We start from the raw sequence: 24,842 nt of genomic DNA, 5'->3' as shown, positions 1-24,842 counted from the left end.
TGCCACCAGCTAGCGCCGTGACGTAACTGTGACGTCGGCTCGAAATTGGTCTATTGACCCTTTTCACAATGACGTCAGAAAACTTCCGCTTTTCCGCAAAGCAGGGTATACGTACTTCCGTTTTAACTTGCGCGTGCTGGTTAACGTTACTTCAGGAGAATACAAAAGGTGATAACTAACAACACGAAAGGTAAAGTTTAAAATAATAATGTTTACATATTTAGCGTTATTGGTTCTTATATTTAGCGTATTTTGATAACGTTAATGATAATTTCCAGTAACTTATAGCATTCTTTAACGTGTCTCTGTCGTGGAGGGGAAAGTTAGACTAGCTAGCAACAAGATAAATCGCGGTCAGCCTGCTTTAATAACTTTTAATAACTGCTTTACTACTTTATTTCTTCCTGTTTTCATTTTTCAACAGTTTCCCATCCAATAAGCATGGCACAGTCATCTTGTAGATGCTATTGTAGTGTTCCTTGTTGTTCAAACAACAAACATAAATTTCCCTATTTAAGTTTCCACGATTTTCCAGTGGACGCTGAAATACGTGCCCGTTGGGTTAGGGCGATCAAAAGAGACGAGGGACCGAGTTTTAAAATCCTCCGTGGGAGCACCTACGTGTGTAGTCAGCACTTTACCCCAGAGGATATATGTACATCAGCCAGTGGACGAACCAGGATTAAGAAAGGAGCAACGCCGTCTAGATTCCCCTGGAATGACTGGGGTAAAGGTAGGACATTATTAAGCCTGGTAGTACTTTAAAATAACAATAAATCATAATTTATTACATTATTTACAGTTTACATACAAGTATGCTTGTATGAAATAAACGAAGAAATGTTTATTAATAGCTGTATTTTTTTTATACAGCTTATTAGTCCATATATAAACCATAATAAATCATCCTGTTGGCATTTAAATTGCCATTTGTTATAATTGCATTTGTGGTGGTATTACACATACTTTTTTGGTTCTGAGAAATTATTACTAAATATCCATATTGACATTTATGTGTATCTATTTCACATCTCTAGGAAGAGCCAAACAAGCTCGACAGCCGGTTTACCAGAGAGCAAGGAAGCATTTTAGGGCTGCAGTCCTAAATGAATCTCAGGAGATGCCTGTGGGAGACTTCACAGAAGAGGCACTGCCTGCCTCATGACTAGATCATGACTATGCCTACCATCCTTCTCCTGGTTAGTAATTCAAAAACAGATTAACAGGTTTTTCTATGTGGCAATAAATTACTTCGTAACTATAGGGTTCGTCGGCAGAGCAGCTGTGCTTACTGTAAAATGCTTTTACAGGAAACTCAGTTACTCTGAATAATACCACACAATATGATAATGATTTGGATGATTGAGAACCATTACAGAAATTACATTGTAATCTTAGTTATTGTAGTCTCTTCATTTCATAAAAGCCAAGAATTACTGTCAAGCTCACTAACAAATAACATCCAATAATGAAGACGAAGTGAAAACTAGTATATGACTCAATGATAACCATTAAGGTGTATGTTTTTTCTTGCTTTAAAGGTAAACTGGATGCTGCCACAAGGAGAATTCAAGAGTTGGAGCTTCAGGTTTTGTCACTAGAACGTGAAATCCAGCAGCTGACGGTTAAGCAGCAGCAGCCTCTGATTTTCAAGTTCTGTGTCACAGATGAGGACTTTCGTTATTACACTAGGTTCAGCTCAAAGGAGGTCTTCACTGTGTTTTGGGAGTCAGTTTACCCTTCTGCTTCAAGGCTTTTGTACTGGTCCAAGGCACAGCGAACAGCACAAGAGACACCAAGCCCTCAGCGAAAACTTCCGCTCATTGATGAACTGTTCATGTTTCTCTGTCGTGTTGCAGCTGGGCTTCAGGAGAAAACCCTGTCATCCATCTTCAAGGTCAGCTTGTCTACGGTTAGTCGCATCATCTTAACATGGACAAGCTACCTTTACCAGGTTCTTGGCTCGCTACCATTGTGGATGACGAGAGAGCAAGTGCAGGCCACAATGCCTGACAAGTTCAAGCTCTACTGCCCTCAGGTGAGAGTGATAATAGACTGCACCGAGATCCGTTGTGAAACAGCATCTTCTCTCTTACTACAGTCGGAAACATTTTCCAACTATAAAAACCACACCACCTTTAAAGGTCTAATTGGCATTGCCCCATGTGGGGTTATCACATTTGTATCCAAATTGTACACAGGCTCCATCTCCGATATAGAAATAACTCGCCAATCACAGATCTTGCAGTTACTTCAACCAGAAGATGGAGTAATGGCTGACAAGGGGTTCCAAATTGAGAAGATGCTGTCACAGGTGGGGGCAACCCTCATCATCCCTCCACTGAAAACATCAAATCAGCTCAGCACAGAGGACACCCAGAAAACACAGGCTATTGCTCGTCTGAGAATTTTAGTTGAGAGGACGATACGCAGGGTGAAGGAGTACCACATTTGGGATGGGCTTGTTCCTCTTTCTATGGCAGGTTCAGTCAATCAGCTGTGGGCCATCTGTTGCCTACTCTCAAACTATCAGGGACCTCTTGATATCAAAGGGGACAAACCCGTCTGAAGTGTTTCCTTTCTTGGGTGAGACTAATTCTACAGTACTTTTAGCCGTTTGACACTGTGTAGATATACTGTAAATACAAGTGCTTTGTAATATATTTTTAAATTTGATACTGTAAATACAAGTGCTTTGTAATATATTTTTTAAATTTGTTACATTTACTATCTTTTCTATGAACATAGGGATTTGTATGTTATTAATAAACAATGTTGTGAAGCATTCTGTAAAAAGTTTATCCAGAGTAAAATGCATTTACACCTTAACCATTAAAAGAACAACAATATTTTTAAAACTTGTCAATTTTTTTTTTACATATTTGATAATAGCATATAAGTGAGGTGAATGAAACTAATAAAAAGCTTCCATAGCAGCTCAAAGCTACAAACAAGATTGGAAGCAGTTCCTTGCAACCATGGAACATAAGCAAAAAGTGACCAAGACAGACTATAAAGCCCATATATATTTACATACAATGCAACATTGACTGAAGTTGTAAATTGAAAAAGTATTTACAACAGGAATTACATGCATCACAGATGTACATATAACTATTTACATTTGAAAATTCTGCCTCAACGTAATAATGCATCCATGTAGATGTTGTGATAAAAATAACTTGTTGAGTTGATGATCTCCTCATCCCTAAATACTCTTTCAACTGTGAAGTCAGTGTGGGTATCTGTTATAAAATCACACCACTGAAGTCCGCTTAAGGCCAGCTGGCCTTGAACCTGATAATAATATTTGTGGCTTTTCTTAAGGCAGGCCTGGCCTCGAACTGTGATCAGGTGTTTAACTTGAGCAACATCTTCAACATCACAACTCTTTACCTCTGCCAACCCAAATGGAGGTGTTTCTCTGGGGTTGAAGACTTTAGCATCAGGGCTGGCTGCAAGGTGAGGTGCATCAGGGTGGATGATGACCCCACACTGCGTCACAGAGACATCACAAAACTCTGAATATTGCCTCAGTATGTCAGGTTCCAGGTCCAGCCCTCTTTTCATAGCAGCTGTCTGAGGAGTTCCTCTCAGAATGCGAGCAGCCAAGGATTTTGCAGTAGACTCTCCACGGACATGGCATATTTCACCAAATCTGCTGGCTGTAAGTCGGGGTTTGCGTACCTGGGTCCACAGCTGGCATTCTGACTGCAGTCGTGTTTCTTCCTCAATTGCAGCAGACATCTCCCTTGACACCTTAAGGCTCTCTAAGTGGCATTGTTGCTTGTAGTTGGGCTCAAATTGGAAATTAAACTTAAAATTGTAACCTTCTAAAGGCAACTGAGGAAATCCAGGGGCACCAGGGTGTTTAATAATGTCTCTACTTATCTCGGGAGGGCACTGGTAAAAGAGCAAAGACCCAAATGGCACAGGGCCAAATTTAGAGTCCACAAAATTAAGGGCCTCGAGCCCGTGCAGCAATTTGCAAATGCCTGGTTGTGGGCGTTTGTCTTGAAGTTTCTCAGCACTGGCAATGATGTGAGGATCTGGAAGAGGCCCTGACAAAAAAGTAAGATATGTCAAGTTAAATGTACATATCATTGTCACCTGACCTTTCATGTTTTAGCAGACACCAACACATATCACCTCTCTATAAATACACATGAAAATGTTTTGAGCTGCCCCAAACCCTTACATATGAAGAAAATTAAGAAATGTTCATAATTTGCAGAAGATATCAACTGAAGGCTTAAAGGGAAAAGATACTAATCAATGTTCTATTATACATTAAAATATTTGGACGTGTGTTCATTCAGACTTACCACCATATGCTCTGTACAGTGTACATTTCACTCCAGTTCGGGCATGATCCTTAGTCTTTGGCACTGGTTTACGCACTACCATGTCATTTGTTGCCTCAGGAGCAATTCCCTGTAATATATTGATGAGAAATTATTAATTGACAAACGTCATTACAAAATTCTAGTCCAACATCATTAAATGTAATGAATGTTAAAGTATTACATGTGTCCTAGGCCGGTGCCAGGTCTGCAGTGAGCTGGTGCATGACAGTGGCAATGGCACTGTCTTGAATCCCATGGTACAGTAGTGAGCACTTTGAAACAATAATGCCACAATGTGGTTGCACAGTGCTTTCCCAGCAGAGCAGGTACATGACATGCATTTCACTACCACAGGAACCTCTTTCGCATGAAATGTAACCTGATAATAGAAACATGAAAATAAGTTTTTGCTCACAACAATTTTACATTTATTTGGAGTAATTGAACAAACTTAAGGATTAAAGCAAGTCTATGAACTCTGAACACCAACTTTTTATAACTTATAACACAGAATATTTATCAGCCTTTAATGTCCCCTAACAACCCTCTTCTGTTTTTAAATGTAAGATTGTCATCTAGAGTTTGGCGCCACACACTCATTGACACCAGGCTGAGAAACACACTGAACCACAATGGAACTTTGTGGGATACTGCAAAGTCTGCAACCGCAGCAGAACATGAAAATCAGAAAAACCTGAAGATGATGAGCCTCCTCATTTTTCCTCATGGACCTGTGACAGCGCCCTCTCACTGTCACCTCATCGACAACTACATTCGAAACTATTCCAATGCAATGTTTTAGTGAAAGGGCACAACATTAACCATGAATGCGTTACTGACTTTTATCTAACAATACAAATTATGGACTTTCACTGCAGAAGAGAAAGCTAACAACTAGCAGCTACCGTTATCCTAACTCCTCCGCTAACGTAAGTTGGGCGGGACAATACAAAATGCTTACCTTCATATGCAAACAGGTACTGCTCAATGAAGAATTTGTATCCTTTATCAAGTTTGGACCGTGTGGTGAGTGAAAATTTGTCTGCAAGACGATGTACATCATCTAGATGTATTTCTGGCAGGTGTTGAAGGGACTGAGTAAACTCCATAGCGTAGCGTTATGCTGGCGGCGGAAGTAAACATACACTGCTTTGAGTCAGAACGGAAGTTGCGTGACGTCGTGTGAAAAGGGCCTATTGGGATGAAATCCTTGGATCCATTTTCAGACCCTATGCTGGTGCAGTGGGTCCTGGGTTCCTCCTGGTGCACAACAATGCCCGGCCTCATGTGGCGAGAGCATGCAGGCAGTTCCTCGAGGATGAAGGAATGATACCATTGAAGGGCCACCACACTCACCTGACCTACATCCAGTAGAACACCTCTGGGACATTGTGTTTCGGTCCATCTGACATCACCTGGTTGCACCTCAGACTGTCCAGGAGCTCAGTGATGCGCTGGTCCAGATCTGGGAGGAAATACCGCAGGACACCATCCGTCGTCTCAGTAGGAGCATGTCCCGACGTTGTCAGGCATGCATACAAGCACGTGGGGGCCATACAAACTACTGAGTACCATTTTGAGTTGCTGCAAAGAAATTTCAGCAAAATGGACAAGCCTGCTGCATCATTTTTTCACTTAGATTTCCGGGGTGTCTTTGAATTCAATCCTCTGTAGGTTGATCATTTTCATTTCCATCAAACGATGTGGCATCCTTTCGTTCATAACACATTACCCAGTGTATATATGTGTGTATATATATATATATATATATATATATATATATACAGTGAGGAAAATAAGTATTTGAACACCCTGCTATTTTGCAAGTTCTCCCACTTAGAAATCATGGAGGGGTCTGAAATTGTCATCGTAGGTGCATGTCCACTGTGAGAGACATAATCTAAAAAAAAATAATCCAGAAATCACAATGTATGATTTTTTAACTATTTATTTGTATGCTACAGCTGCAAATAAGTATTTGAACACCTGAGAAAATCAATGTTAATATTTGGTACAGTAGCCTTTGTTTGCAATTACAGAGGTCAAACGTTTGCTGTAGTTTTTCACCAGGTTTGCACACACTGCAGGAGGGATTTTGGCCCACTCCTCCACAAAGATCTTCTCTAGATCAGTCAGGTTTCTGGGCTGTCGCTGAGAAACACGGAGTTTGAGCTCCCTCCAAAGATTCTCTATTGGGTTTAGGTCTGGAGACTGGCTAGGCCACGCCAGAACCTTGATATGCTTCTTACAGAGCCACTCCTTGGTTATCCTGGCTGTGTGCTTCGGGTCATTGTCATGTCGGAAGACCCAGCCTCGACCCATCTTCAATGCTCTAACTGAGGGAAGGAGGTTGTTCCCCAAAATCTCGCAATACATGGCCCCGGTCATCCTCTCCTTAATACAGTGCAGTCGCCCTGTCCCATGTGCAGAAAAACACCCCCAAAGCATGATGCTACCACCCCCATGCTTCACAGTAGGGATGGTGTTCTTGGGATGGTACTCATCATTCTTCTTCCTCCAAACACCTTTAGTGGAATTATGACCAAAAAGTTATATTTTGGTCTCATCTGACCACATGACTTTCTCCCATGACTCCTCTGGATCATCCAAATGGTCATTGGCAAACTTAAGACGGGCCTTGACATGTGCTGGTTTAAGCAGGGGAACCTTCCGTGCCATGCATGATTTCAAACCATGACGTCTTAGTGTGTTACCAACAGTAACCTTGGAAACGGTGGTCCCAGCTCTTTTCAGGTCATTGACCAGCTCCTCCTGTGTAGTTCTGGGCTGATTTCTCACCTTTCTTAGGATCATTGAGACCCCACGAGGTGAGATCTTGCATGGAGCCCCAGTCCGAGGGAGATTGACAGTCATGTTTAGCTTCTTCCATTTTCTAATGATTGCTCCAACAGTGGACCTTTTTTCACCAAGCTGCTTGGCAATTTCCCCGTAGCCCTTTCCAGCCTTGTGGAGGTGTACAATTTTGTCTCTAGTGTCTTTGGACAGCTCTTTGGTCTTGGCCATGTTAGTAGTTGGATTCTTACTGATTGTATGGGGTGGACAGGTGTCTTTATGCAGCTAACGACCTCAAACAGGTGCATCTAATTTAGGATAATAAATGGAGTGGAGGTGGACATTTTAAAGGCAGACTAACAGGTCTTTGAGGGTCAGAATTCTAGCTGATAGACAGGTGTTCAAATACTTATTTGCAGCTGTATCATACAAATAAATAGTAAAAAAATCATATATTGTGATTTCTGGATTTTTTTATTTAGATTATGTCTCTCACAGTGGACATGCACCTACGATGACAATTTCAGACCCCTCCATGATTTCCAAGTGAGAGAACTTGCAAAATAGCAGGGTGTTCAAATACTTATTTTCCTCACTGTGTATATATATATATATGACGGGGCTGACGACGACGGGGGGGGGGGGTGTTCTGGTCGACGACGACACACATGCATTATATTGCATTGCATAAAATGTGTGCTGGTCAACTAGTCTAAAATTAAGAAACCCATATAAAACTGTAAAAAAAAAAAACATTGTACAATTAAGATAGGCTACTTAATGTATTATTCGAATATCAGAATATGACAATGATTACACAGGAGTCCAATAATAGCAAAACGAATCACTTATTCTAAAAAGAATATCGAGTATACCGTTAAGTTAGACGAATCCGACATATAATCGAGGGCTGTGTTAACAGTAAAACGTTCGTCATTTAACGAATTTTAAAAACAAGGATGGATAATACAAAATGCTTTCTGGCATTTTCACAGAAAAAAACAAAAAACAAAAACAAGCAAGAACAAAATTTAAACTTAGCCCGTCAAATTTAATTTTACAATTATCTTCTCTCTCTTTGTGCGCGCGTCCGTGTTTGTGAGAGAGAGCTCGCGCAGCACTGATACAATGGTACTTTTTAATCCATAACTAACGCGCTAGTTTTCATACAAAATAAATATGTAACATAATTAGGTACTTTAGCTATTATTAACACAATAATGTAACACATGAAGGCTACGTTTCTTAGCACTGAGAATTAATTAATAAACGCCTGTTTCTCCAGACTCGCGCTTATCAATCCACAAATCACATCACTTTCATAATCACTAAGCCATAGCGATTTCAAGTTTATTAAGATTTATTGTTCAGCATTTCTTGAGCATTTTATTATTTGCATGGCTGAATGATGTCTTCCTCTTTTCTGAGTGACCATGAAGAACGGAGTATTTTAAAATAATCCATGCAATCCGTGTGATCATCGAATCCATAGGATTAGGTTAACTCAGTACAATATTTCAACTTTCCACATCGAGCCCAGCCCAGCCCGTTTACCTTCAGGAGTCAGATGTACCGTGACTACTGTACTGTCCTCGCTTATGAAATCAGACGGCGGCCGCGGGAGTGAAGGCGGATCGAGCGGGATTCTTTATTGGTGTCTGTCGATTTTCAGTCTCTTTTTAATGATAGGCCTTACGCATCTGTCAATCATCCCCGCTTGCTATTTGGGGAATGAATCCAGCGCTATGATTGGTCGAACTCTTCTTCTTTTGCTGTCGCTTGATTTGAGGACTGCGCGTGCAGAGGCGTCACCAGGTTTTTGCGTAGTTTAGACTAACAAATCGTACCAGCGTACTTTGAAGTCAAAATGCGTATCCGCTACGCAAAATGCGTACAGGTTGGCAGGTCTGTATATACACTGCTCAAAAAAATTAAAGGAGCACTTTTGAAAACACATCAGATCTCAATGGGGAAAAATATCATGCTGGATATCTATACTAATATGGACTGGGTAATGTGTTATGAACGAAAGGATGCCACATCGTTTGATGGAAATGAAAATGATCAACCTACAGAGGACTGAATTCAAAGACACCCCGGAAATCTAAGTGAAAAAATGGTGTTTTAGTCATAAAACACCACACTTAGGGAGATTAACCTGTTTTTTTTCTTTCATCAAACAATAGTGATAAAAGTAATATGCTGGTAAATCGGTGTACACTGATGCACTGAATTTTGTTTTACACCATAATTTGTGAAGGTCTCTGATAGACAGATGTCTTCATACCTTTGTTTTACTGTGTTTTTAAAAACATTACATAGATGTTTTATTACATTAAATATATAAGAGTTTCTTGTGCTGCATTCTATATCCACATACCACCCCAAAATTCATGGGAGCATTGTCTTATTTGAACAAGGAGAAGCCGAGAACACCTAGAGCTCACTAAAATTACAGCAGATTAGAGGAAACATTTGTTTTTCAAAGTTGCTTTGCAAAGTGTAAGGAAAACAGACACACACACGCACACACACAACTGTGCAATCACACGGTCAACAGTTTCTAAAACAGTTAGAACCTATAATAAAAAAAAAGGCATGAATCATCCCACCTTTCACTTAAAATTACTACTTATCAACTGTAATTCATTTACTTAACAGTTGTTTAGAGACATAGACAAAAGATCTGTGTATCTATGACTGTGCGGTGAAATGCAGAGTTTTAAGTGTAATAGTTATAAAAGTTTGAAGTGTAATGGTTGAGTAGGTAACAGAAAAAGGACATAACTCACTTTTCATGTTGGGATCGTTGTGTCTTGCGATCCCACAGCATAGACAGACCAGAAAGATGTCCTAAAAGAAATGTCATTTGTTTAGTCTCAACCAGTGTCATGTAGAAGGACTGACATTAAATTCTCAAAATGCTGCATTTGTTCATGTTTTCATTCTTCCTATGAACATATTTGACCACGCTCAGAGAGTAGTACAAAAGACTGTACAAAAACAGAGAAACTAATTGTAAAGCGTGACATAGTTTAGTGGAAAAATATAATTTTACATACTGTATCGACATAAACGAGGAGTTCTGTATTCTTTATGGCTAATTGTCTCTTTTCCTATATGCCTTACACAAATTGACCTTGAATTTACTTTTGTGCACACATAATTCCTGTATAACGATTATGTTTGAATGTTATCTATAGTCTTTACAAGGACATGCAACTTTATAGTTCTTAATGTGTTTGCATTACAACAGTGTGGCATAGTTCCTCTAACAAATCTGACAGAAGAGCAAAAAAAAAAAATTACAAAGATTTTTAGCACATATAGTAACTTTATTTGAGTCAAAGAAGATGGTGATAACAACTGAAAACAAACTATAATCTTTAATGTTAAGCGGGACGTTGAAATAAACAATTCTGCGGACATTAACTTAATATAATATTAAGTATAATGTAATATAATATGAAATACTGGTTTGTCAAAAAGAGAAAGCTCAGTCATATATTTAAAAAGCCTCTTAAATGAAAGGCCTGCGTTCATCACACACATTTTCCCATGTGTGGAATAGCATGAACTAACATCGGTTTCACCTAAAACTAAACACAGACCAACAAACAAAGAAATGTGAACAGTGTCATCTCAATAAGATGACTAAATCTAGTGGAGTAATAAAAAGTCATTTGTGAAACCATATTTACAAACGTTTAACAAACTTACAAATTGTTCATCATTTGAGTTTTCTACATTCTGTATGCATCATAAATGATGTTTGTATGGCGTAACTTATTTTCTTAGTGATTTGGGGTCTTGAATTTACATGGTGAATTTCTACACACGTCATTTTTTTAATTTTATCTGCGGGGTTTGCCAGCCTCAATCTTAAATGAATGTGCAGCTCTCAGTGCAATAGTCAGATGTGATTCAGTTGTAACAGATTAAGTGTAAAACAGCATAACTTACTTTTCGTGTTGATGCTTTGTGTAATCCGAAAATCATAGATAGCTGTAAAGTTGCACTAAAAGAAATATCAATTTAGTCAAACACTCTCAAGCAGAAAGACTTTCACTTAAATTCTTAATTTGCATTTATTCCTATAAACACTGAATGTTGACAGTTCTCAAAGAAGAGTCCAACAAACAAAATAGTGCTATCTGAATAAAGTGACTAACACTAGTGGAGTGATAAAAACTTTAACAAAATTTACAAACTTTCACAATTGCTCACGAATGGATTTTGTGTATTTATTATAAATGTTACTTTTCAATGTATGCTGAGCCCTCTTTTCTTACTGATTTGGTCTTTTGAATTTCACAGGTTTTTTGGACACACATACAGTAACTCCTGTATAAAGATTATGTTTGTATGTTATTCACGAGTGTGAAACTTTGCATCAGAGTGGTGTGACACACCCCTGACAAAATATGTTGGCGTGTAAAAATACACACAAAGAGTTTAGCACAACTATTTACACACACACACACACACACACACACACACACACACACACACACACACACACACACACACACACACACACATACTTCAGGTTCACTATCTCTGTGGGGACTCTCCATAGACTTAATGGTTTTTATACAGTACAAACTGTATATTCTATCCCCTTACACTAACCCTACCCCTAAACCTACCCATCACACACACACACACACACACACACACACACACACACACACACACACACACACTAACCCTACCCCTAAACCTACCCATCACACACACACACACACACACACACACACACACACACACACACACACACACTAACCCTACCCCTAAACCTACCCATCACACACACACACACACACACACACACACACACACTAACCCTACCCCTAAACCTACCCATCACACACACACACACACACACTAACCCTACCCCTAAACCTACCCATCACACACACACACACACACACACTAACCCTACCCCTAAACCTACCCATCACACACACACACACACACACACACACACACACACACACACACACACACACACACACACACACACACACACACACACACACACACACACACACACACACACACACACACACACACACACACACACACACACACACACACACACACACACACACACACACACACACACACACACACACACACTAACCCTACCCCTAAACCTACCCATCACAGGAAACATTCTGCATTTTTACTTTCTCAAAACAACTCATCCTGTGTGATTTATAAGCCTTTTGAAAAGTGGGGACCGCTGGTTGGTCCCCACAATGTAGGTGATCTCAGGTTTTACTATTCTTATGGGGACATTTGGTCCCCACAATGTAATATAAACAAGGGCACACACACACACACACACACACACACACACACACACACACACACACACACACACACACACACACTATGGCCTGGGTTAAAAACTAAAACATTTTCTGTAAAAAATACTAAAATAACAAAAGTAACAAACAAATTTATATACACTAAAAAGATGTTTTTGTGTGCGAGCCCAGAGAATCATCAGAAAGCTTTTGATGAAGTGTCATTCTTTAAACATCTAGCCTAAGCAACTGTCGTAAAACCATTAACAAACCCATTTAGGATGCACTCTTCCCCCGCCAGTTCCACTCGTAAACACCTTCACTGTGAGTTAGATAAATGTTTAGATTTTTTGTATTTTTTAACACTGATCCTATTGGCGTCAGGAAACAGATACAGACGTTCTAGAAAAAAACAACAACAACAACACCTTTTCTTATTGAGAAGAATATAGTATGGGGTGTGTGGGTATAGGACTCTTTGGCTTGATGAACGTGTCGTCTTAGGCATTAACATAAACCTATAGTTCAGGTACTACTGATCCTACTGAGATGCTCACACACACACACACACACACACACACACACACACACACACACACACACACACACACACACACACACACACACACACACACACACACACAGTTGTTCTTAAAACATCTCCAGACATATTATTTTAACGAATATAGCCAGTGTTTTGTAGATGTAATGGTATTCCTGAATGTCTTGACTCAAATATTTTGACTCAGTTAACATATAGGCTACCCTATTGATCAACCAACAAAGATTTTGACACTCAGGGTGTCAACATTGCGTAATACTTGCTTGGGTGAATTTCACCCCCAACAATCAAAGAAAAATACAATCAGCAACAGTTTACCCCCAACAGACTGGAAGGAGCCAGTTACCCAGGATTCAACAAATGACCAGTCAGTTTGGCACTGTAAATCAGAGACACATCTGTTTGATCTGTTTTTGTCTTTTAAAATATCCTCCACCAGACAACACCACGGGTGGACATGTGACAACGCGGTCACACGTCAACCAGGAAGCAAATCTCACCAAGCTTGACACTGTAAATCAGAGACCCTGTTTTTGACACATGGATTCCCTGTCAATCACTAGGATCATAAATCAATCAAATATCACCCCAAAAGTGACACATGGTATATGTTAATACTACTAGCCTACACTGTAAAATAATTTTTGCTGCATTAAATTAAGGCCGTATAGTCATTTCAACTGTTAAATCTTGAGTAATGAAGAATTGCTTTGACTTGTGAAAGTGAAACCTGATAAACTTATGTTAATGTAAAAATATTTTGCCATGAGTTATTGATCACATTTTTCCCCAGTGTAGTTCATTGTAATGACATTGTGTTTTCCTCTTTTGTGCACTTTTACATAATACACCAACACTTGTATCTGTTCCCAAGAAAGTGGAGCTGAAATATGTGCAGTAAGTGGACATTTTCTAACTTTCCAAAGGAAAGAAAGTATAAGACTTTGTAATGTCCATTTGTTTCCATTGCACTGGACAGTGAATAAACCCTCTCAGATAACTGTCATATGGAGGAACTAGCCTACCTGCAAGTGCATAAATAACTTTACTTCATTTATACTTGTATGCTTTATGGCTGCAATATAAGTTGCAGGATTCCACATCTACAGAAAGGCCTACAGAAGAGTCTGCACACACAGAGGAGACATATGCCTACAGGTGGGCAGTGGATAGACAACTTTTCCTTTTTATTTGTTGCATGAGGCATGTGTCTAATATCTCTTGTTGCAGGCACTTGACCACTGGCTTTTCTTTACAAAGAACAATTGAAGTAAAACTCAAGGAACTAAGCATATTTGTCTTTTATTAAACATTTAATGAAAAGTGTTTTTTGGCAATGTTGTGTAATATGGCACATGCAGCAATGTCACAGGCCCTGTCAGGTGTGTAACCCTCAGACTTATCAGACACTGACATCTTCCCTTTAGTTAGCCAAAGTTCATTTCATTGTGTGCCCTTGTCCTGGCTAGAGCTGCATTGTAACTGGTTTGGGTCAGGGAATGGGGTCATAAAACACCTGTCTGCAGGAACATGTCATAATCACCTATAATATAATTTCACTCACCAAGCCTGTCACTTGAAGCAAATAGCCATACCTTCTTAAATGTCCGCGCCAGCGAGCGCGTTGGGGCGTTTAGTGAAACTGACGCAGTTTAAATAAATAAAATAATGATTTAAACTGTTTTACTTCTGATATAAACATTTAGATTAAATATGCCATTCAAATTATGGAAATTATATGGAGTTAAACACTTAAACATGAAATCAATAAAAAGTTACAACATTTTTTTTTATATTCAATCAATAGAAATATTTGTTGTGGATGCGGTGTTTCTGAAAAATGTTCCTGTGGCGTGAGTGTTTTAATGTTTTAACCACAGAGATAATTGTCTGAGAAAATGGTTTCGTGCAAATAATTCCCAAGGCCTTTCCGTTTCCATTAAAAATAGATAAAAATAAAAATACTATTTGGCCAGTGGAAAAGATTGAGAAAAACTTTCTCTGAAATGTATTTTACACTATTTGATTTATGTATTCAAAAACAAGGCAAGGATAGGCAACTACTTGATTTTTATTAATGTAATGTCACGTGTTTTGTACTTGTACCGTTAAACGTTATCACGTGGATGAATAATTATATGCAAATGATATGCAGATGAGGATCTGCATAGTAAAACTAGGCGTTGTAAGCTCCATATATGGTTATTTCAGGGTGGAGACGCATGTGCGCACAATCTTCCGCTGACTGGGATTTATAAAGTGAATTCTGCGCAGGTTCTGGCGTACGAACGGTTTTATAAGTCTAAATATTTTTTTTTCGTACGCCATTTTTGGCTTTCGGGCGCACGTACACTTTTAGTAAGGTTCCTACGCACAGTTTTATAAATGAGACCCCAGATCTATGATGTCCACAGCCGTCCTCCAGCATTCCTGCAGCTCCCGGACACGTAAACCAAGAGGCTTCTGGACCCGGACCCTGGGCAGCTTCTGGGCCCCACATTATAAGATTAAGGTTATTATTATCATGAAGAATATTATTTATCATCAAGCTTTTCTATGAGCTCTTTCATTCAGCAGACTCTTGTATGCTCAGAAACAGTGTGTGTTTCAGTTCATCCTGTGATATGATTCAACTTCTGCTGTGCAAATTATTCACTTGTGTTTGTTTCAATTTAACTTTCAGATGGAGCGTGACAGAAATAAATAAAACAATTTTTTTTTTACAAAACTACATTTGTTTCTAATTTTTTTTTTTTTTTTATAATTTGTGCTTTGGAGCACCAAATGATGGTCATAGAAAAAATATAATGGTTCCTTCAGCAAAGGCCAATCCACACGGCCCAGACAGATGCCCACAAATGCCAACAGACAGTTCATGAGTTCACACTTACAAATAATTAGAGTAAAAGAGTTAGTCAGAGTAAAAGAGTATTTGGCCCGAACCTAACCTAGCCAGAGCCATCGGACATGACATACCAGGGCGTATCCAGTCGGTGGATATTGGGGATACGGGTTTTTGACCCAGTAGGGGATAATGTATATGTATGCAGAGTGAAGAACCGGATGTGTAATTACGCAGATTTTATGTCCTTAGGAAAGAAAGTATCAAAAGCATGGAGAGAGGGAGAGAAAGAGAAAGAGAAGTTCAGGGAGGAGCAGAGAGCGGATGGAGCGAAGACAGGTGGATGAAAGGAGGGAGAGGAGTGGAAGAGAGGAGCGGCTAAGATATTTTGGAGAAAGGAGGCGTGGAAGAAGGGAAGAGTTGGGAAGGTATCGGGAGGAAAGGAGTGGAAGAAGAGAGGTGGAAAGAAGACAGATGGATGAAAGGAGGGAGAGGAGTGGAAGAGGACAGACGAGTGGTTGGAGAAGGAGTGAGCCGGAGGGTGAAAGGAGGTGGAGGAGAAGGAGGAATGCTGATAGCGAAGGAGGAGCTAGAGGAGGAAGGAGGAATGAAGTGAGGAGACAGGAGAGTACGAATGAAAGGAGGCCAGCGGGGGATCCGGAGTTCAGAAGCCTGATCCGAGCCCTCCATGCATTCTTGAAATTATTTCATTACACCGTGGAGGTCGAGGACGGCTAGTCTGGTAGACTGGCGGCCCAGGCTAAGAAGGTCCAGTCGGCAAGAACAGAATGTAGACTGCAGGACAACACCAACGAGTGGCTCCAGAACGGCCTAACAATTATGGAAGAGCATTTCCAGGGGGCCCTAAGGAGGGCGGCTAAGGAAATAATAGCGAGCCCGGGGATAGATTGGAAAGAGGCATGGCAGGTGGCAGTAAAATGGACCCGAAGAAGATATAAGAGGTTGAAGGAGCAGACCATACGGCGGGCCTGGAACTTGGTCAAAACCCTTATGGCACGTAGGAGGTCTGAGGAAGAGGCCGAGGAGGGGACGAGTGTGGGCCTGGATGCCGAAGCCAGACCTGAATCCCCGCGGGAACCGGAACAGGGATAGCGGGAGCAGGAGGAACAGGGCGAAGCGGTCCCCATGGAGGTGGATCAACCCCAGAGGCCAGCATCCCCAGTAGCACCCACAGCCGAGGTTGTGGGGGAGGGGGCAGAGATCCCTGTGGGGGAGAAGATTCCTAGGGCAAAGTAAAGTTGGGCCCCTAGCACGAGTAGGGCAGTGGCGAGGGGGATAAAATCCACTGGACCCCAGCAACGGCCCGAGCAATGCTGCAGCACTGGCTGGGGCATTTAAACTGCTGAAGGGGCCTTCCCATCAGGGTCCCGATTCTGATAATAAAAAGGGATTGGTCATAAATTTGTCTCATGTCTTCGTGTCCATGTTGTGCACAAAGAATAAAGATTATATTCTATATTATATTCTCCTTCCTCATCTTTCCCTCTGTTAGGTTCACGGTCCGGGTCGGGCAGGAGGAGTTTGCTGAGGGGTCCGGGAGCAACAAGAGGGCGGCAGCGGCGAAAGCTGAGCCTACAAGCTGAAAAAGTCTTCAACTTTTCCTGTGTGTATATTATATATATATATATATATATATATATATATATATGTACATGTATATTGTCATTTTAAATACTGTATTAACTATCTTTTAATAAAAAAATGAAGAAGAAGAAGAAGAAGAATACCAGCTGTCTACTCTGCAAAATTTAAACATTGCTATTTAAACAGTGCTTTCAGGTTGCGATAGGAGACAGGCACCATTGACAGTATGGAATCTGATGCATTCCAGAGTTCTGTCACATCACGGGGAACAGCAGATCGTCTACAACTCCGGGAGCAACAAGAGGGCGGCAGCGGCTCGATCGGCTCTGGAGGAGCTCAGGAGAAAAGGGTCTCTGCCGGAGAGGGGGAGAGAACGACTGACACCACAGAAAGAGTGTGATGACCGAGAGAGGAACAGGAACAGGAGAAATGGGAGCTCTAGAAAGATGGAAACTGAAGGAGAGATGAGAACTAGTCCGTAGAAGTCCAAGATCCGGCCGTGAAACAACCAAATGTGTTTCTGACCTCCTGTGGCGTTTAGGTGCGGCTCGAGCTGAAAGCGACACCGTAATGAAAGCCACTGATATGAACCCGTGAGCGGTTCCTGCTCTGAGGTCAAAGGTCAAGCCTACAGTCCAACTGTGTCACATCGAGGATGAAACGCTTTCGTTTGCTCACACTGGAGTTCAGCTTTATGCTTTACAGTAGATTCTTCATATTCCACTCTGGAAATATATTATTTCTACACTGATCGGCTGATAATTACGCCAACGGTCCCCTTCAGATGATATTCTATTAATCTGTGAACCGTCACCAGTGATTGTAATCTAGTCTCTGTGAAAGATGATTGACACTGACAGCTAGTGAAGAGCATGAGGGTTTAGTTCACAGCAGAGACTCGTTCAGAAACAGAGAAATGCACTAATAGTGCTAAAACTACTCCGACTAGTAGCCATCAGTGTCTGGGACTGTTTTCCATTGTTATTCCAGGTAAAACAGACGAGACGCACCGCAGTAAACCTGTAGCGACCCGTATGGCTTCTAGAGGAGACGCTTCAGCCGTTTAACCCCCTGAGGTCGGCTATCGCACCGGCGCGATAGGCTCGTTTTTTTCCTTATCAGTGAAAAAAAATAAAAAATTTTTTTTACTTTTTATCTCAGACCTGCCAACCTGTACGCATTTTGCGTAGCGGATACGCATTTTGACTTCGAAGTACGCTGGTACGATTTGTTAGTCTAAACTACGCAAAAACCTGGTGACGCCTCTGCATGCGCAGTCCTCAAATCAAGCAACAGCAAAAGAAGAAGAGTTCGACCAATCATAGCGCTGGATTCATTCCCCAAATAGCAAGCGGGGATGATTGACAGATGCGTAAGGCCTATCATTAAAAAGAGACTGAAAATCGACACCAATAAAGAATCCCGCTCGATCCGCCTTCCACTCCCGCGGCCCGCAGTCTGGCTGATTTCATAAGCGAGGACAGTACAGTAGTCACTGTACATCTGACTCCTGAAGGTAAACGGCCTGGGCTGGGCTCGATATGGAAAGTTGAAATATTGTACTGAGTTAACGTAATCCTATGGATTCGATGATCACACGGATCGCATTATCTTAAAATACTCCGTTCTTCATGGTCACTCAGAAAAGAGGAAGACATCATTCAGCCATGCAAATAATAAAATGCTCAAGAAATGCTGAACGATAAATCTTAATAAACTTGAAATCGCTATGGCTTAGTGATTATGAAAGTGATGTGATTTGTAGATTACGGATAAGCGCGAGTCTGGAGAAACAGGCGTTTATTAATTAATTCTCAGTGCTAAGAAACGTAGCCTTCATGTGTTACGTTATGTGTTAATAATAACTAAAGTAGCCTACCTAATTATGTTACATATTTATTTTGTATGAAAACTAGCGCGTTCGTTACAGATTAAAAAGTAGGCTACTACCGCGTTGTATCAGTGCTGCGCGAGCTCTCTCTCACAAACACGGACGCGCGCACAAAGAAGAGAAGATAATTGTAAAATTTAATTTGACTGGCTAAGTTTAAATTTTGTTCTTGCTTGTTTTAGTTTTTTTTTTTTTTTTTTTTTTGTCAAAATGCCAGAAAGCATTTTGTATTATCCATCCCATCCTTGTTTTTAAAATTCGTTAAATGACGAACGTTTTACTGTTAACAGCCCTTATGTCGGATTCGTCTAACTTACCGGTATACTTGATTCTTTTTAGAATAAGTGATTCGTTATGCTATTATTGGACTCCTGTCTAATCATTGTCAACTGTTTTCTATAAATATGTTTGTATTGGGTAACATTTATTCAGCTAATGCGTGTCCTGTTTAAAATGCGCAATGTTCAAAGGCAAAGACAGCACGTCACAAATAGAAGCCCTTTTCCCTGTGGTATTTAGTATCATATTTGGATATTTGAAAAATAAATTAAGTAGCCTATCTTAATTGTAAATTTTCTTTTTACAGTTTTATAGGGGTTTTATATTTTATATTTTATACTGCATTATATTGCATTGCACACATTTTATGCAATGCAATATAATGCATGTGAGTAGTCGTCGTCCACAACCCCCCCCCCCCCCCCCCGTCGTCGTCGTCATAGTAGTAAGCCCCCCCCCCCCCCCTCTCGGTACGCAAAAAATAATTTCAAGGTTGGCAGGTATGTTATCTTATATGCTTGTGTTGTACATCATTCGATCCTGTTAAGTGTGTATTATTTTTGTGTATACTCACAATAAAAACAAAGTGTTGTGCTTTTCGCCAAATAAAGAAAAATAAACATGATGCGAGTTCTGCTTTCTCTCTGTCAGTGTAGTCCATTCTGAAACGCGTCCGAAAATGAACCATAACTCAGTGAATACTCAGTCAAACAGGCATACAGACACACAGGCATGAAGCTTGAATTATCCTCTTTTAAATGAAGTAATTTATATAAAAAACAAATATTCTCAGCTTGTGAAATCTGTATTAAAAGAGAGCGATTCCAGTCGAGCTAATTAGAGCTCATTCAGATGTAATGTGACTCCGCCCACGGAGAGCGCACGCTATTCAAACGCAAATGTCTGAGGCAATCCTGCAAACTGTGAACGCCCCCATATCAGCTCGAGAAAACACATCAGATCATTGTACTTGTTTACACAGTCTCGCAGCGCTGTGAGGAATACTATTATAATGGAAAATTTATCTCAGAAGTACGAGGAGCAACAGATCCGAGGCTATGGAATAATGTAGTACGTTTTTTTTTTCATTCTCAAGTGCGTCGTGTTTCTGTGCATGAATGAATGAATGAACGGCAGAGATGCGCGCTGTTTACCACAACTGGCAAAAGACGGTTTAAATTTTAATCGTTTCTGTCTGTGAATGTTTCGCTTTTAGCAAACTGTATTGCTATAGGCTACTGAGTAAAAATCGAGTGAAATATGTTGAAATAAAATGTATTTGTATAAGCAACGTATTAAACTGCAAATTAACATTTATATTTCTTATAATAAAAACGAAAGTTACTATGTTACAGACATATGAAAGACAACATTTCATTGATTAGTTTTGGATATATTATACATTTTTACTGTAAAATATCTGCCACCTCAAATAAGCTTTTGTTTGCCAATTTTTGCTCATATGTTAAATATAGTATGTTTTGTCAAAAATAATCAAATAAGTTATAGTGTTTATTCCAATGTAGCCTAGGCTATATTCAAGTAATGAATCCTTAACTTTGAAATATGTATGATAAAATGTATACTTTAGTTTTTACAAAGAAAGATTACACTTGAATTGTTGTTGTAATTGTAACCTTTTTAATAAAATAAAAAAATACAAGGTAGATGTAAACAAACTAATAAAAGGCAAATATAAGCCTTTTCTTTAAAATAATTTTTTATTGTGTTTTATTAGTGACAAATTTGGGGAGAGGATAAATATTCCAAAACTGAAAATACAGTATGAGAATTAACTGCACAATTACTAGACATGTTTTCCTTTTGATATTATAGGCCAATTCGCAAGCACAATTTGTGGAAAAAAAATATATATTGAGATGCTTCCAACTGTTGCTCTTGCATTCTTTCTTGTGACACACCTGAATGAATGGCTCATTAAGTATGCGGGCCCCATTGTCTCCAGGTGCGAACCACTAAATACAGTGCCCTCCACAATTAATGGCACCCCTGGTAAATATGATCAAAACTGGCTGTAAAAAATAAATCTGCATCGTTTATCCTTTTGATCTTTCATTCAAAAAATTAGCAAAATTCTAACCTTTCATTTAAGTAAAAGAATTGAATGTGGGGGGGAAAATCACATTATGAAATAAATGTTTTTCTCCAAAACACGTTGGCCACAATTATTGGCACCCTTTTATTAAATACTTTTTGCAATCTCCTTTTGACAAGATACCAGCTCTGAGTCTTCTCCTATAATGCCTGATGAGTTTGGAGAACACCTGACAAGAGATCAGAGACCATTCCTCCATACAGAATCTCTCCAGATCCTTCAGATTCCCAGATCCATGTTTGTGCTTCTTCTCTTCAGTTCAGCCCACTCATCAGGTCAGGGGACTGAGACGGTCATGGCAGAAGCTTCATTTTGTGCTCCACAACAAATTTTTGTGTTGATTTTGATATTTGTTTTGGATCGTTGTCCTGATGGAAGATCCAACCACGGCCCATTATAAGATTTCTAGCAGAAGGCGTCAGGTTTTGATTTTTTATCTGTTGATATTTGATAGAATCCACGATGCCATGTATATGAACAAGAAGTCCAGGACCTCCAGCAGAAAAATAGGCCCACAACATTAAAGATCCAATGGTATATTAAATTGTACACATGGGGTACTTTTTATCCTTGTGTTCACCAAACCCATCTAGTGTGTTTGCTGGCAAAAAGCTATCTTTTTAGTCTCATCTGACCACAGAACCCTGTGCCGTTTGAAGTTCCAGTCGTGTCTGACAATTAAATTTGCTGGAGTTTGTTTCTGGAGGAGCGAGGAGGATTTTTCTTGAAACCCTCCCAAACAACATGTGGGGATGTAGGTTTTTTTTTTAGGTGTTTTTTTTTTTGGCTTTCTGACCCCAAGACTCAACTAATCTCTGCAATTCTCCATCTGTGATCCTTGGAGAGTCTTTGGCCACTCAAACTTTCATCCTCGCTGTGCATTAAGACAGTATAGACACACGTCCTCTTCCTGGCAGATTCATAACATCTTTAGTTGATTGGAACTTCTTAATAATTGCGCTGATGGTCAAAATGGGGATTTTCAATTCTTTAGCTATTGTCTTACAGCCACTTTCTATTTTGTGATGGTCAACAATCTTTTGCTACACATCAGAACTATATTCTGTGGTTTTACTCATTGTGATGGATGATTAAGGGGATTTGGCCTTTGTGTTTCCTCATATTTAAACTCCTGTGAAACAAGAAGTCATAGCTGGACAGTTTCATGTTCCTAGTCACCCTGGTGTACTAAAAAAGGTAAATATTAATGGGAATATACTTCAGAGATATTTTACTCGTAAAAAATTCTAGGGGTGCCAATAATTGTGGCCAACGTGTTTTGGAGAAAAACATTTATTTCATAATGTGATTTCCCCCCACTTTCAATTCTTTTACTTCAATGAAAGGTTAGAATTTTGCAAATTTTTTGAATGAAAGATCAAAAGGATAAACGATGCAGATTTATTTTTTACAGCCAGTTTTGATCATATTTACCAGGGGTGCCAATAATTGTGGAGGGCACTGTATGTATGATCGTTGACGCCCACTCCGCATATTGCCTTTCCAGACAGAAAGTGTTTTGCAAAATTTAAATCAATGCATTGTGTTATGTGAATGATTAGGCAGGATCATTTTCACATCATTTTGAAGAAAAAACACTAGGCGATGACATCCATTAGTCACAAGTCTTATTGACATATATTTAGAATGTGTTTTATGGCCTTATTTCAGAAACTTTAGTTTTTAGTTTTTTCAATAACCACGCATAAACATTATTCTCTCAAAAATGAAAACATGTACATGGCATGGTGCTCACATATTATGGTAGCCCTGTTTGTGCTATATAGAGTGAATTTACACCTTTGCCATTAATATGTTTATAAGCAACTGAAAAAAGCAAAAATGTCAGGGCATGCCAGAACATCTCAAGGACCCCAAAAACACCTTAGACCCCAGAGGGTTAATACAGAACTAGAGTCAGACGTTCAAGAACACACGCTTTCATTCCCATCTGCTTCATTTTCTGTGTGTCACATGATCTAATCTCGAGTCTCTCTCTGGCCTGGCAGGGACTCCGAGGACAGCCGACGCTACAGGACTGCCTGAATCGTTAATTTTTTATAGGGCAGCAATAGAGTCTATCTTACGGTATGGTATCACCAGTTGGTTTGGTAATCTGAGTGTCAAACTTAAATCACAGATTCTCAACCTGGTCAGAGTAGCGGGCAGGATTATGGGTAAGATGCTACACACCATATGACTAGTAAGTCAAAGTCCAAATCACACTCTTTGCTGTCCAAACTTAATTGATATAAGTACCAATGTAGAACATTATATTGAAACTGTGTCTATTCCTCGTTTAGTGAGATCAAATAATAAATCTACAGCAGGATCTAGGAAAAATCTAATTGTGATTAAACCAGAAAATCTCAATATTAGTGAACAAAAACAATTTATAAAGCTAGGTCTTTTAAACATTAGATCGCTTACACCTAAGGCGGTTATTGTAAATGAAATGGTCACAGATAATAGTTTCGATGTACTTTGCCTTACTGAAACCTGGCTTAAACCTAATGATTATTTCGGTCTTAATGAGTCTACTCCTCCTGGATACTGTTACAAGCATGAGCCCCGTCTGATTGGTCGTGGCGGTGGTGTTGCTATAATCTATAAAGATATTCTTACTGTTACTCAGAAAACAGGTCACAGGTTTAATTCGTTTGAAGTACTTGTACTAAATGTTACTCTCTTAGATGTAAGAAAGAAATCCCTATTATCTCTAGCCTTGGCTACTGTATATAGACCGCCAGGGCCTTACGCTGATTTATCCTTAAAGAGTTTGCAGACTTTCTCTCAGATCTATTGGTCAATGTCAAATAAAGCATTAATTGTTGGAGATTTTAACATACACGTAGATAATCCAAATGATGCGTTAGGGGCTGCGTTTACAGATTTATTAAACTCCTTTGGGGTCAAGCAAAACGTCACTGGTCCCACTCATCGTCTTAATCATACACTAGATTTAATTATATCACATGGAACCAATCCAACCGATATAGATATTATACCGCAAAGTGAAGAAGTCACTGACCATTACATGGTAACTTGCATACTACGTACCGCTGAAATTTGTCATGTTGCGCCGCATTATCG

The 24,842-nt window shown here is 39.7% G+C and overlaps 1 protein-coding gene across 1 annotated transcript; it reads right to left on the bottom strand.

The window, feature by feature from the left end:
* Positions 1–3,322: 3,322 nt before the first annotated feature.
* LOC311289099 (uncharacterized protein) lies at positions 3,323–5,537 on the bottom strand (the record flags this gene model as incomplete). Its single annotated transcript, XM_084406857.1, has 5 exons — positions 5,308–5,537; positions 4,528–4,725; positions 4,326–4,434; positions 3,407–4,061; positions 3,323–3,344 (listed from the first exon to the last, which is right to left on the bottom strand). The coding sequence occupies exons 1-5, from the start codon at positions 5,407–5,409 to the stop codon at positions 3,323–3,325; spliced, it is 1,086 nt and encodes a 361-aa protein (XP_084262983.1). The 5' UTR covers positions 5,410–5,537.
* Between the last annotated feature and the right edge of the window lie 19,305 nt (positions 5,538–24,842).

The sequence above is a fragment of the Rutilus rutilus genome, assembly GCF_951802725.1.
Source record: "Rutilus rutilus genome assembly, chromosome: 4".
Classification (NCBI taxonomy): Eukaryota; Metazoa; Chordata; class Actinopteri; order Cypriniformes; family Leuciscidae; genus Rutilus; species Rutilus rutilus.
This window is presented reverse-complemented; position numbering and strand designations above follow the sequence as displayed.